Source organism: Numida meleagris, chromosome 5, assembly GCF_002078875.1.
Source record: "Numida meleagris isolate 19003 breed g44 Domestic line chromosome 5, NumMel1.0, whole genome shotgun sequence".
NCBI classification, from domain to species: Eukaryota; Metazoa; Chordata; class Aves; order Galliformes; family Numididae; genus Numida; species Numida meleagris.
This window is the reverse complement of record NC_034413.1, coordinates 56,600,980-56,615,232: the sequence shown is the minus strand read 5'-3', so window position 1 is coordinate 56,615,232 and position 14,253 is coordinate 56,600,980. Positions and strand designations below refer to the sequence as shown.

Genomic DNA, 14,253 nt, shown 5'->3' with positions numbered 1-14,253 from the left:
GGGGCGGCGGGAGGCGGCGGGGGGGGCATCCCGGGAGGATGGCAGAGCCGCCCCGGCGAGCCGAGCCCCGGCGCGCAGGGAGCCAGTGAGAGGGAGGAGAGGGGAAAACACAAACAAGCAAACAACCCACAACAAACAAAGCGGGCAGAGAGCAGCGCCGAGCCCCGCCGCCCCTGCCCCAAAGGCGCCCGCCCGCCCGCAGCCCGCACAGCCGCTGCCCCAGCGAAGATGCGCCCGGCCCTGGCCCACGGACTCTGCTCGCTGCTGCTCAGCCTCTGGGTACCCAGGTAGGAGCTGCCCCCACCCCCGGCGCCCCGACCCCCGGCAAGCCGCTGCGCGCAGCCCCGCTCCGGGGTCGAGCCGCGGAGGGGGCTCCACGGGTCCTCCCCCCGCTGCGGTCCTCCCCCCCGGCGCGGTCCCCCCGCCGCCCCGCGCGCCCCGCCGCCCCGCTCCCCGCGCTCCGGGCGCTGTCAGGGCCGCCGCTCCCCCCGCTCCGGGAGCTTCTCGCCTTCCTCCCGGCCCGAGCCGCCCCAGCCGCAGCCCGGCCTGCCTCAGTTTCCCCGCTCTGGCCCGCGGGAGGCCGGGGGATGCGGGAGCGGCGCCGGGGGCCGCTGCCACCGTCGGGGGAGAGGTGCCGCCGGCATCGGTACCTTCGGGCTCTGCGCCGGGGACCGCGCACCGGGGCGGGGGATCGGGCCGGTTCCCCCCCACTTCTCGGCTCTGCCGATCCCAAAGGAGAATTGGGGCGGCTGGGGGCCGCCTGCCTTCCAGAACGCGGCCTCCCAGCACTCACCGCCCCCGTCCGGCTCCATCTCCCCGGGTGAGTGGGAGCTCCCCTCTGCCCGCTCCGAAACTTGTGCGCTGCAGGCAGCCAGGGGTTAACGCTGGTGCTGGTGGGGGGGAGTCCCCCGCCCTTCCCCCTCCCTCCAGCCCCTTTAAATATAATTTGTTAACGTTGGGACTTGTATTAATTAAAGCAGCAGCCGCTGCAGCCTGTGACCCGGGGGCTTGTCACCGTGAAATCAAGTTTAAATCCAGATTTCAAGGGGGAAGAGAGCTGGGGGGAGCGCTGTGTCCTCCTAGGGACAGTGACAGTGACAGCCCCGTGCGGGTCCCTGGCTCCCCTGAGCGCTGGGAGGAGCAAGAGGCAGCAGGACCTGCCCTCCTCTCCCAAGGCCCTACAGAAGGACCCCTGCCTCAGTTTCCCCTCTGTGCTATGGGGAGGGTGACAACATTATCCATCCCCCTCCCTGGGATGCTGCTGAGTGAAGGTGGCAAGCAGTGGGGCTGGCTCAGGACAGGCAGGGGAGAAGGTCCTCATGGTGCTTGCGGTGGGAGCTGCTGGGCCTGGGGACGGTGCTCACCACAGACCTGCTCACATCTGGTGTCAGTCAGGGAATGAGAAGGGGAGCAAGAGGCGAGCAGAGGATCCCTCTCGTGTGCTTTGGAGAGATGTGCTCCCCTGCACTACTCTCTGCTCCCACCTGCCCCATCTCTCCCTGTTGGTGTCAGCGTGGATTTGTTCTGGGGCAGACCCATGGATCGCCCCATGGCAATGGTGGGATGGGTGTAAACACACTTGGGAAGCTGCATACAGCAGCAGCCTGACGCTGACAGCTCCCTTTCTCCTGACCAAGCTGTAATTCTGCAGGGACGCCAGGGCTGAGCCCTTCCTCCATGGCTGGGGGAGTCAGCCCCTGCCTCCGGAGCTGCTTCTCTCCTGTGCCTGGCAGGGCTTGAGGGAGCAGAGGGGGAGCAGCCCTCCTCCCCAGGGCCTGGCTGCTCTATGCGGGAACAGTAGTCCCTCCTGCAGCATGCTCCTCCAAGTCTCTCTTCTGTAACCAAGCTTTGAAGGGCTCCTGTGCCCTGCTCCTCCCAAGATCTCAGCTCCTGGTTGTCCTGGGGGACAGGGAACCCTGCCTGGAGACCAAGCTGTCCTGAGCAAGGAGCAGTGCTGGACTCTGGTGTAAGGTGCAGGATGCTCCTTGGCATCCCGCTGCCTGCTGTGCACCCTGCAGGTCCTTAGCTTGCACACTGTGGGTCCTATCCATCTCCATCTCCACATCTGCCTGTGCTGGCTGAACCACCCTCATCCCCTGTCTTCCATACTTCACCCACCTCCCTGTCTCCCGAGACCGCATCTCTGCTTGGAGAAGTACCTGCACCCCACTATGGACCTTGTCAGTGGGGCTGGGATATGACTATAGATGGGTTTGGGGTTACTGCTGGAAGCTTGAGAGTAATGCATCAGGGTGTTCAGCTCTGAGCTTCCCAACCAGGAAAAGGCTGGTCCCTCTGATCACCTGCCTTGCGAGGATCAGCAGTGCCATACAGGGGATGCAGCAGGGACAGAGCCAGACCAGGGATGGGTTTCATGCTCTGGAGTCTCTGTGGATAGACAAGCCCATGAAAAAACCTGCAGCTTGCTGATTTGCTGTCACCCTTGCATGCAACAGGCACTGTGTGGGGAGAGGAGCATCTCCCCTCTTGTGTCCCCCCGCAAGCTCTTCCCCCTCCCTGAGCTCTCAGCACCTTGCTCACCCCAAGCTGACATGTTTCCCGATCCCCTCAAGCTCCTGCTCCAATGAGATCCTGGGCCTGAAGCTGCCGTCAGAGCCGGTGCTGAACGCCAACACGGTGTGCCTGACACTGCCAGGGCTGACGCGGCGGCAGCTGGAGGTGTGCGTGCGGCACCCCGACGTGACAGCCTCAGCCATCCAGGGCATCCAGATCGCCATCCACGAATGCCAGCACCAGTTCCGGGATCAGCGCTGGAACTGCTCCAGCCTCGAGACCAAGAACAAGATCCCCTATGAGAGCATCATCTTCAGCAGAGGTAAGGGCCAAGGGGCCTCTCTCCTCTTCCTTGTGCTTTGCCCAGAAACCGCTCTCAGGAGCCTCACAGGCTCCCCACAGCCACTCCGCATCTCCTCCGTAGGCCAGGGGACCAGGCCAGGTCTTCAGCATCCTGCGGGTGAAGGCAGGGGGATGGAGAACCCTCAAGGTCTGCCAGAGCAAGCAGCAGCAAACCCAGGCTCTTCTCCATGCATCTTCTTGCTTGCCCTTGTCCCGAGCTGCCCCAAACCTTCCAGCATCTCCTCCCGTAGATGTAGGTGGATGCCTCACTCTGGGATTTGGTTTTGTGGATGGACTGAGTGTCCTGTCTCACTCCCTCTGCTGTGCAGGAACGATGTTTTGGTGCATCATGGTGAGCAGAAGCGATAGGATGTATGTCTGTGAGCCCATCACTCTGGCGTCCTGCCTTGGTGTTGGCTGCCCAGAGCTGAGGGCTCTCTGTCTGTAGGACCGTGGGGCATGGTGGTTGGGTCACCTGGGGACAGGCTCTCCTGGGAGCTCAGCTGCCTTCACAGTGCAGCTCCAGGTGGTGGCCTGATGATGGGTCCTTCTGTAGGACTTGGATGTGTCTTCTCTCCTTGTGTGGAGCCTGGTGCTCAGGACACAGCAAGGTGCTCATTGGTCCAGGACATGGGCAGGAAAGGCCAAGGCAGTGCTGGTGGCAGCGCTGGTACCTCAGTGAGCAGTGTCCAGGTTAGGGCCTGGCAGGGAGAGTGGGGACCGGCAGCCCTGATAAGCATCGTGGTGTTTCCAGGTCTTGGAGGAATGTGTTTGCTTCTGCTCTCTTCCGGAAGCAGAGACACAGGCTCACTGGCTTGAGCTGCTCCTGCACCCAGGTGAGGTGCCACCAGATTCCCACCAGGGTGGTGAGAAGCTCCAGCAGAGCTTGGCAAAGAGGCACCATGAGGCCCTCAGCCCAACAGTGGCACCATCAGTGCAGGCATGGAGATGTTTCAGTCTCCTGCTACTAGTGCTTTGCTGTGATACAGGGGAAGGATGGAGATAAGGATGCAGGGAGGGAAGGGAGGTGGGCACCTCTCTGGGATGCAGGATGAGTGCTGAGCACCACCCTATGTGGTTGCTCAGAACTATTTTGTCATACAGCAAGTCTCAATGCTGATGCCCTGATCCGCTTCCAGCCCAGACATATCCCTCAGTACTGGAGCTGAAGCTCCAAGCTCTGCCTTGCAGCTGTCAGAGAGACACAGGAATGGAACAGCCACTGGAGCGGGATGCAGGGTGCATCTCCCACCCACAGCCGGGAGCAGAGGCGAAGCAAGGGGTTCAGGCTCTGTGCTGCAGGCATTAATGCATCTGGTCCTCAGGGAGCAGGTCTCTGCCCCATCCCTGCCGTGCCTGGGAACGCAGCGCGCTCAAAGGATCGTTGTTTGTAACCCGAAGTGACAGACCCCTTTAATCTTTCATTCCTTTTCCCACTTCTTCTGCCATCAGTTCAGCCGTGCGTGAACCTCACTTTAAATTATTTGTAGCTGCCTTCTCCTCCAGCTCTCCCCGCTTCTCCCTGCTCCACCCTGTCCTCCCGCATCTCACGCATCTCCCCAGCACCCAGCACCATGCACTCAGCCCAGTTCGATCTCACATAGCTGGGGCTTGGTCCCATAGACTTGATGCAAGCCCTGGGGAGCTGGAAAGTAGCAGGAAGGCTTCACATTGGGCACGGTGGGAACCCTATTCTGGACAGAATAGTGGGGAAAAGGATGCTGATGGCTGGAAGGGGCAGATGTACAGAGATGTGCCATGGGCCGTGGGCTGTCCCTGGTACCCCAGGACAGTTGGCTGGGCTGCACCATGCATGGATGCAGGTTGGAAGCTTCACTGCAGGTGATCCTTGTCCTGGTCCTGCACATGCCAATGCATTCATGATGCAGTGCAATGCTGACACTGCCTGGCTGTGGGGCAGAGGCTGCTTGAGGGGTGCTGAGGGGTCCAGTATGTCCCTGTGCCCTTAGCTCATCCCAATCCCATTTATTTACAGCTCTGAGAGAAGTGGGAACCCCACCCTGAGTGTCCTGGAGCTCAGTGTCCCTCTGGTTTCTTTTGCAGTCTTTGGAGGCTGGGTGAGGTTTGCAAGCCCATGTCCTCCCGGGAAAGGCACCCAGATGCCAAGGGGGCTGTGGGGCCCAGCCAAAGCCTGATTCACCCAGCAAGGAGGGGGGAACTCCCTGCCAGGCTGGGAGAGCCAGGTGCTGGAGCACAGCCAGCTGTGAACCGCACTTGGTGCAGGCAACGTGCAGCAGGCAGGTGCTGTTATAGCCATCCGGAGCTCAGGACCCTGACGCCCGGACCTGCAGAGCCCCAACCAAGCACTGGTGCCCACAGACCGCAGTGCCTGCTGCAGCTGGGCTCTTGGCTGGGTTTTTGCTACCCTCAAGCAAGCTGCGGACTTTGCCCACCTGGCCCTAAAGCGCACACACGTGCTACGGCTGCTCAGCTGCATCCCTGCGGGTGCCCACAGGCCCTGGATGTTCCCCCAAGGAGATGGGCACGAGCAATGCCCTTGGTGATAGGCAGCATCCCTTCTCCCCGCAGCCCATGGAGCTCCTGGCTGGCAGCGCCATGGGCAGATGGAGCTGCATGCTCGGAGCGAGGGCTCCAGGCTGTCCCTGGCACGCTTGGGAGGTGCAGGGAGGCAAGTCGCGATCTGCAGGGAGCCGTTTAGCGCCTGGCGTGGGGCCAGAGCCTGGCAGGTTCACCTGCAGTTTAATTAGGGAGAGGGGAGGGAGGGAGGGAGCGGGACTGGGGGAGAGGCGGCATGTCAGGACCAGCCGGCTCTTGCGGGAGGTGGTGGGAGAAGAGCTAGGAAGAGTTTTGTGGTGTACAGCGTCCAGCTCTCATTGCCCTAGGAGCCCATGGTGCCCATGGCCACTTCTGGGCTGGGACCACCCCCTTGGTCCCACACCCTCCTGAGAGATGGAGCAGCTGCTGCATGCATGGCAGAGGCAGTGCATCTTGGGGTCCCGCTAAATGACTCCCATCTCTGAGGTGCACAGAGACAGAGAGCCATGATGGAGAATTTTCCCTGATAAGGAAGCCACTTCAGGATCTGACGTGGAGACCCATCCTAAGTCTGACCCTTTCAGACCTATCATTTGCATATTGGCAAGAAAGATCTCTTAGTGGGTGCCCATCACAGTGCTTTAAGTATGCGGCAGGCTGGGTCCCAGTTGTGCTGTCAGGGTCTTGTCCTCCATTCTTTCTTCCCAGGAGGATGCAATGCTTCCCACAGCCCTTCTCCCTGCTTCTCCTATGGTTCCCGGAGGGATCTGGTGTCTTGGTCAGCACCTAGGTCTTAGGTGGCTTGGGCAGCTGGAGAACCTCCCTCTAAAGGGCTGATGCACACCACGCTTGGCTGCGGTTCCTGGAAAATCCTCCCTTGCGTAGACTGTGGTGCCCGTGGTTTTCACCTTCAGTCACCTTGCTTGCTGCTTTGATGCCACATCTGGGCTGTTAGAGCGAGGACCATGAGCTGACCCTGGGCGCAGAAATATATTGTCTCAGCTGCTGCCTGGGGACCAGGGCCTGGGGAATGGGTGCTCTGGAGACAGGGACCCCCCAGCCTCATCCATCAGCTCCTGCATGGCTGGAGGGCAGCAGGGGAAGGAGAAGGGCTCAGGCTCGACACCGTGGGTTTCCCAGCTGTGGAGGTCACTGAACCAACTCGGCCTCTTCACCAGCAAGGAGACAGGCTTGCTAGACAAAATGGGTGGGGTAGTGCTTCTGTCTGGTTTCCAGAAGGGATTGTAAGGAGATGCTGCATGGGAAATTGTGAGTTAGTCTGGGGAAACGTGAGAATGGGGCTAACGGAAAGGCAAGGCTGGAGAGGAGAATGCAGAGCTGGATGGAGGAGCTGGGCAGGGGCAGGGGCAGGCGGGGATGCGGAGTGGGGCAGCAGTAGAGGGTCTGGGGGATGGACAGGGGCACAGGGGCTGTTCGGGCATGGAATTGTTACCAGCACGGCCTCCCCAGGAGCTGCACCATTACCTGCCTGGTGAAAAATGTTGTTCAACTTGTGCACTGGAAGGGACTGGCTCAGAGCAAGCTTGTCCGACACCGAAGAGAAGCTGGGAGAGGCTCCCAGTTGCTTTTAAGCAGCGCCTCGTTAATTTTTTAAACGCAGCGGTGTCAAATTAGCACACAAAAGAGCAGCACGACTTTAAATGCAGGTTTCCGAGATGTGTTTCATTTCCCTTTAATAAGATCATAGCGTTTGCTCAGCAGGCGGCCGCGAACCACGGAGGAGACATGCGTGCTGGCGAGCATCACCAGCACCGAGCGCGCACGTTGGGCAGCGTCCCTGTCCCTGGCCGCCCCATCTGCAGCTAATGACATGTGCGGACGTCCTCGCTCCCCGGCGTGTAACGACAACCAGCTGCCTGCCCTGGCAGGGCGAGGTGCGGTCGCAGCACACTCTAAAAGTGGGGATGCACAATTTTTCCAGCGCCGTATCACATTTATAGGTTTCCACAGCTGGGAGGGAGGCGACCGTCCTTTGGGGTGCACCCCTCTCCTTGCTTGCCAGTGCTGGGGCTCACGAATGGGCCACGAGTGCACCCAGAGGGATTCTGCTGGTGCTCCGTGAGCCCACCCTGAGCCCCGCTCTCTCCATCCCCGCAGGTTTCCGGGAGAGCGCCTTCGCTTACGCCATTGCGGCCGCCGGTGTGGTGCATGCCGTCTCCAACGCCTGCGCCCTCGGCAAGCTGCAGGCGTGCGGCTGCGACCAGAAGCGACGGGGCGACGAGGAGGCTTTCCGCCGCAAGCTGCACCGGCTGCAGCTGGAGGCCATGAACCGCGGCAAAGGCATGGTGCACGGTGTGCACATGGAGCACATGCCGGCCGAGACCCCCGGCCTCCAGGACTCCTGGGAGTGGGGCGGGTGCAGCCCTGACGTGGACTATGGGGAGAAGTTTTCCAAGGATTTCCTCGACTCTCGGGAAACCTACAGGGACATCCACTCGCGCATGAGGCTGCACAACAACCGCGTGGGGCGGCAGGTGAGCGGTGTCAAGGGGTCGGTGGCGGGGACAGCAATCCCAGGTTTGGTTCCCAGCCCAGGCGCTCACCCCCACTGCCAGAGGGAATGCCCACAGGCAAGAGAGGTCACCGTGTGGCATCTCTGGGATCTGGGCTGTGGGGTCTGCTTGTCCCCACGTGCAAGCAGGAGGTGGCATGGGGCTGGCAATGGCCTTGTCACTCACTTTTTGGTGGCTTCAGAGACATGAGCTGGGCGGGTGGGAGAAGGCTGGAGCTGGAAGAAGAGGAAGAGGAGGGCCAAAGGGATGAAGGAGGGGAAGGCAGTGAGGCAGCATTGACCAGGCAGGGTGCCCAGCTCCAGAACTTTGGAGAAATGAGGGTGCAAGCCCTTGGGAGACTGAGTTGTGATGGTTGTGGGAGCTGTGCATGGGAGCCAGGAATGAAGGTGGGATGGTGATGCCATGCCTGGCTGCTGCCCCTGGGTGCCACTGCTCCTGCTGGGGCTGAATCTAGCCAAGTGCACTGCTTGGGGATGGGTTCTGCACACTGTGCCCCACGCAGCCATGCCATGCCCTCACTCCTAGGAATATCTTTCTTCAGCAATAAGGAGCAAACTTCTGGGAATTCCCCAGAAAGGAGTGGCAGTGCTGGGTGCAGCAGCTCTGCGGTCTTCTCCTGTCATGGAGTGTGAGCACTGAGCTCTGGTCCCATGAGCAGAGCTTGGCCACCACGTGCAGTGCACTGTCCCTTTCCATGCACCAGCCTTAACCACAGCATATTCATCACTGAGGGTGCTGAGCATGTGCATCCCAAGGGTGCTCTGCACGCAGAGAGAGCCAGCACACACCTGGCTCCCAGCTCACGCCCTGCAGTGCCAGGGCAGGTGACAATCCCACCGAAGGCCGCTGTTTGTGGCAGCAAAATGTGGGTTTCTGTAGTGTAGTGGTTATCACGTTCGCCTGACACGCGGAAGGTCCCTGGTTCGAAACCAGGCAGAAACATTCCCTATTCCTTTTTCAAATCCAGCAGTGAAGCACAGCATGCTCCAAGCCAGCAGGTGGGCGCTGGTCACTGTGCCCCTGACCTTGCCCAAGGGCAACCGGTTGCCCCGGAGCTTCCTATGCAAACTGAAGGCTCAGCAAGCCCTCCTCACCCGCCAGATCAGAGAGCACGAGGATGAAAGGCAGCCTGGAACCTACCCATTACCCTCACAACAAAGGGCTACGATAAAGCTCTTATGAGCGTGTCTGGGAGGAGCTGGGAATGTGTGAAGGAAAGCACCAGCGAGTCTGGGCATGTGCCGAACGCGGGTGTCTGTGAGATGGGAGAAGGACCTGGCCAGGGTCGGGGTGCGCGGAGGAGAGATGGTGGCAGAGCTGCTCCTGGGGCTCAGGAGTGTGGTGGGGTTTTGCTCCCCATGCAGAGGGAGAAGAAGCTGTCTGCAGCCTGGGATGCTGCACGCCTTGCAGGGCTTGGGATGCCCGGCGCGATGGCCGGGATGGTCCACATTGGGTCATCCATGCTGCATCCCCATGAGGACCACAGCTCTGCGTATGGGTTTTCCTGGTTCAGCCACGGGAGAGGAGGTGGGAAGGGAAGGGATCATGATGGCAGCGTGTTCCCAGGCTGGCAGCAGCAGCTGGTGTTCGCTGCTGGCACACCCAGGGCATGGCAAGCAAACGGGCATGGCTCACGGCCTGCGAGGCAGAGGCTGTTCCCAGCAGGAGACGGGGCTCTCCGCAGGATGAAAGCCAACCTCCAGCCCAGCCCAGACCTCTGCGCCATGTGCCCCGAGCTCCAGGCGTGTTTCCCTGACCTACCTTCATTACCATAAGTGCGTAGCAACAAGGAGATTTACTCAAAAACAAGAAAACAAGCAGCAAAAATACCCACCCCTACCAAAACAAGGCACTCCTTGTGCATGCATCCCCCCAGGGATGGGGCAGGGACAGACAGCGTGCACCTAGCACAGAGCAGGGTGGCCAGGGATGGCTGGGACATCATGGGATGTGGCCTCACATGGGGACACGTGTCCCCTCAAGCCCCGGTGGGGCATAAGCATGTGATCCTATTAGCATGTGTGGGGTGCTCTGTGCCAGCCCCAACCTGGCTTGGGCACCCGGAGGGGTTGGGCTGTCACTGTGGGAGGGGGATTTGTTGGGGCTGGGGGCAGGTGGCCCCACAGGGAAACTCTTTCCCTGCATGCTGAGGCTGGGGCCGTGCAGGAAATTGTCTCCCAACCACGATAAAGCTGTTGGCAAAGTGCTTCAAAGCACCTGCTGCCTTCCCTCTGTGCTCTGTAATTTGGGGCTAATTTCACATATTATGTCATTACTGCCAGGCCAAGGGGTGCAGAGGGGGGCACAGGGACTGGCCTGCTAACTTCCTTGCTGATCCTGGGGCAGCTTGCAGGAGATGTTCATTCCCTGAGTTAGGGATGGAGCTAAAGGTGGCACAAGCTGCTTCCATCCGAGATGTGCAGCAGCTCTGTGCCTATAGGCTCACTGGGCATGAGCTGTTTGCCTTGGCATGGCCAAAGCAGCATCCCTGTCTGGGGTGGCAGACCCTGGCTACTGGCACTATCCCCTCATCCTGGCATAGCCACCATAGTCCTCCTTGTCCCTTGGTTAGCCACATTCCTCAGACAACACAACCATATAGAATCATAGAATCATCAATGTTGGGAAAGACCACTAAGGTCGTCTAGTCCAACCATCAACCCATCCCCACCACGCCCACTAACTGTGTCCTCAGTGCCACATCCACACAGTTCTTCAGCACCTCCATGGACAGTGACTCCACCGCCTCCCTGGGCAGCCTGTGCCAGTGCATCACCACTCTTTCTAAGAAGTATTTTTTCCTACAGTGTTGACTTCTGTGAGGGCAGACACATGGCAATGGCCTCCCCAGTCTACAAGCCGGTACCGTGAGCATCTCTAGCTTCTGCCTGAAATTCAGCTCTTGGCATGATGTGGTATTCCCACATCGCCCATCCCCAGGGAGCTCCATGTCACTTTCTTCATTCTCCAAATGCCGGATCCTCCCCACTAACCCCTCTGCCCTCCCCTCCGCCCCACAGGTGGTGATGGACAACATGCGGAGGAAGTGCAAGTGCCACGGCACCTCAGGGAGCTGCCAGCTGAAGACCTGCTGGCAGGTGACACCCGAATTCCGCCTGGTGGGATCCCTCCTCAAGGACCGCTTCTATGGGGCCACCCTCATCCGGCCCCACAACCGCAATGCGGGGCAGCTGGAGCCAGGCCACGCAAGGCATCGCCGCCGTGCCGGCATCAGCGAGCTGGTCTACTTTGAGAAGTCGCCTGACTTCTGCGAGCGGGAGCCGGCGCTGGACTCGTTGGGCACCCAAGGGCGCCTGTGCAACAAGACCAGCCCGGGCATGGACAACTGCGAGAGCCTGTGCTGCGGCCGCGGGCACAACATCTTGCGGCAAACTCGAAGCGAGCGCTGCAACTGCAAGTTCCACTGGTGCTGCTTCGTGGCGTGCGAGGAGTGCCGCATCACCGAGTGGGTCAGCGTCTGCAAGTAGCTGCCCACTCGCCCCAGGGTGCCAGGGACAAGCCCGCCCTGGCGCTGGGGAGTGATGGATCTGCCGCTTCCCTCCGCTCCGGAGATGCTCAGCACGAGGGCCCTCCAAAACCAGCACTTTGTCGTTGTCACCCAGGGTGGGGGCTGCTTGTTCCCACCCAGCCCCGCAGCACTGGGAGTGCACAGCCACGCTGTACAGACTGCCAACACCAGCACCGCTCGGGGGGCACAGGGTGGGCGCTGGGATGGGGTGGGGTGGGATAGGGATGGTGGGGCGTGGGGTGGGAGGGCAGGGGGACGCACCGGCATCGCACACAGGCTCCTCCGGCTGCGTGCAGGGCTGCGCTCCGAGTGGGATGGAGATAGCATCCCTGGGATGGAGATGGAGCATCCCACGGGATGGAGGGGGCACAGCCCCCCAGCTGGGTCTCACCTCTCATAGTGCAGTGGCATGCCAGAGGGGAGGGTGCCCGGGGCTGTTCTGTGCGTGCCTGTGTTATTGTATGGTAAGTTATTTCCTGATTGTGAATAAAAGTGGATTGGAGACAGTGCTGAATGCTCTTCCTCCTGTCCAGGGCTCTGCGTGTGCCAGCAGGATGGATGGGGCCCTCAGGGCTGCCTCCCACAGTGCCCTGCTGCCATCACAGCCCTGGGAGCTGTTTGGGCACACGCTGGACTCCATCCAGCCATGGGAATCCCTGCTGCTGGCCCCATGGCCCTGCCACTGCCCCCGTGCTGCTGGGAGATGCCTGGGACAGGGACAGGGACAGAAGCCAGGTGCTGTAGACTTGCAGCCATCCCTCCTGCTGGCACCCTGCTTCAGTGGCAGGGAGGGCACCCATCCGGCCTGCTGAATCACACTGCTGGTATCTCCCGGCTGATAGCTTCCCTGCTCCTCCCACAGCTTCGCGCCCCTTGAGGCTATACAAAATAATAAATGGAGGAAAAAAAAATAGAAAAAAATCGAGGGGGAAAATACCAGGCTGGGAGTGAAGCATGTGCCCCGGGTGCAGCAGGGAGGAGCCCTGTGTCCTCGTTTCATAACACTGCCACGGGCACCCTGAGCCCTGCTGCTGGCTGGGCATGAAGCGTGTCATGGGACAAGATGTGTTTAAAGATGCGGAGAGGGGTTGCAGGTGTGCACCATTCTCCCAAGGACATAACTCATCCCCCAGCTCAGGGTGCAAGCAGCTCCTTGTCACAGCAGCTCCTTTGCTCGTGGGGCCATCTGGATCCCAGTGCAATACCAACACTCAGATCTGCTTTGCGGCTTCCCTTGCTGTACATCTGGGACCCACAGGCAAGGTGCCAGAGAGCCTGTGGTTGCAAAAACAGTGTCCCTATGTTTCCCTAATTGGTAAACCAGCTGCCAAGCACCCATTCTTCCAACCACACAAGGAGCCTGCAGGACACCTCCTCTTCCATGATAACTATTGATCCCCCGGAGTAATTTTCTAGGCAGGACTGGGCTCCCTGGTGACCGCCTCTTTCAGTTTCAGTGCAGCCTTCCTCCTTCTCCAGGACAGAAATGCAAGGCTCCCTTGACTTTGGGAACTCAGTGTGGTTGACTTGTCACTGGGGGCTCTTTCCATGTCCCTGTGTCTGATTTGCTTCATTCTTGGATTGCAGATAGGATTGGTCCCAGTCCCACCACAGAGTCAAATTTTCTCACATTTTCATGGAGGGACCATTCCCAGCCAACCATTTGAACAGGTGGAACTTACCCCAGTGTAGTAAGTGTTCTGGAGATTCCCACACCCACAGGGGTCAATGCTGCAGAGGGACCACCAGCTGGGCGACTCTGCTGGAGTCACGCAAAGGCTCATGGCTTTCTCAAAGTTTGAACTCCCCATTCCCAGGAGCAGGAAAGCTTTCCAGCTCCTTTCAACAAACTGAAAGTAAATCTCACTTTTTGTCCACGCAACTGTAGAGAGCAGTGGGAAACCTGACCTTAGTGTGACCACCAAAAAGGCAATCGAGAGACCTGAGCTGATCACTCTGCACTTCTGACAGATCTGGAGCTGGATGTGTGGCTGCCCAGGTGTGGGTACCCCATGCTGATGCTATCTCAGAACTCGGCTTTGTGCCCATTGCCAGACACAGCATGGTAGAGCCATGGGGGCAGCATGGCAGGTTGCGCTGGTCCTTTCCTCTCCCCAAACCCCAGCATGTCTCCTGATTCTGGAAAGCTCCAGCAAGGGTGGGGAAAGTCTCTGGGGGTGGCAAGAGGGAATGGGGGGGCTGGGACTTTCCCCAGGAGATCACAGGAGGAACTTTGGCTGGAGGGTGGGGGGAACCAGCAAGGAGTTGCTACATCATGCCCCAGTGAGCCGTGAGTAACTCCTCTGGTATTTATTCCCTGCACAGAACAGTCATCACAGCCAGATCCTGCCTGGGGGAATCACTACACGGGAACGCCCAGCCCCATCCAAATTCCATTCCTGCTCCCAGCGGAGCCTACATGAAGCAGAGCCATGATGGAATGTCTCCCTGGCACCCCTGCCCCATCCCGTCCCCTCACTGAGGCGACATAAGCATGGGCACTGGCGCCTGCTGCTGGCAGGCAGAGCATGCTGGGCTGCTGACCCTCACCTGAGCTATGGAAGCAACTAAAGAGCAAATCCTGGCTGCTAGTCTCCTGTTCTGAGCAGAGCAGCCCCTTCTTTGCCTTGGTCTGAACAGCTGGCCCCCAACAAGCTCTCTGGGTGAGAGGCAGGTGGCTATGGTCTGACAACCCTCCTGAGAGCCTGACTGGCACCCTGCTGCAACTTGAGCTGCAGAGAAGTGCTCCGAGGCTTTCCTGGAGTTCAGCCCCAACATGTCGTGCTTGGCACCAGCACCTGTGCAACCCCCCCTAAA

At 60.0% G+C, this 14,253-nt stretch overlaps 1 protein-coding gene and 1 non-coding gene across 2 annotated transcripts; both read left to right on the top strand.

Moving 5' to 3' along the window:
• Positions 15-11,981, top strand: WNT10A (Wnt family member 10A). Its single transcript, XM_021399411.1, has 4 exons — positions 15-287; positions 2,574-2,836; positions 7,492-7,868; positions 10,928-11,981. Exons 1-4 carry the CDS (start codon positions 229-231, stop codon positions 11,393-11,395), a joined length of 1,167 nt encoding a protein of 388 aa, XP_021255086.1. The 5' UTR covers positions 15-228; the 3' UTR covers positions 11,396-11,981.
• Positions 8,777-8,849, top strand: TRNAV-GAC. Its single transcript has one exon. It is a non-coding gene; the product is annotated as a tRNA-Val (tRNA).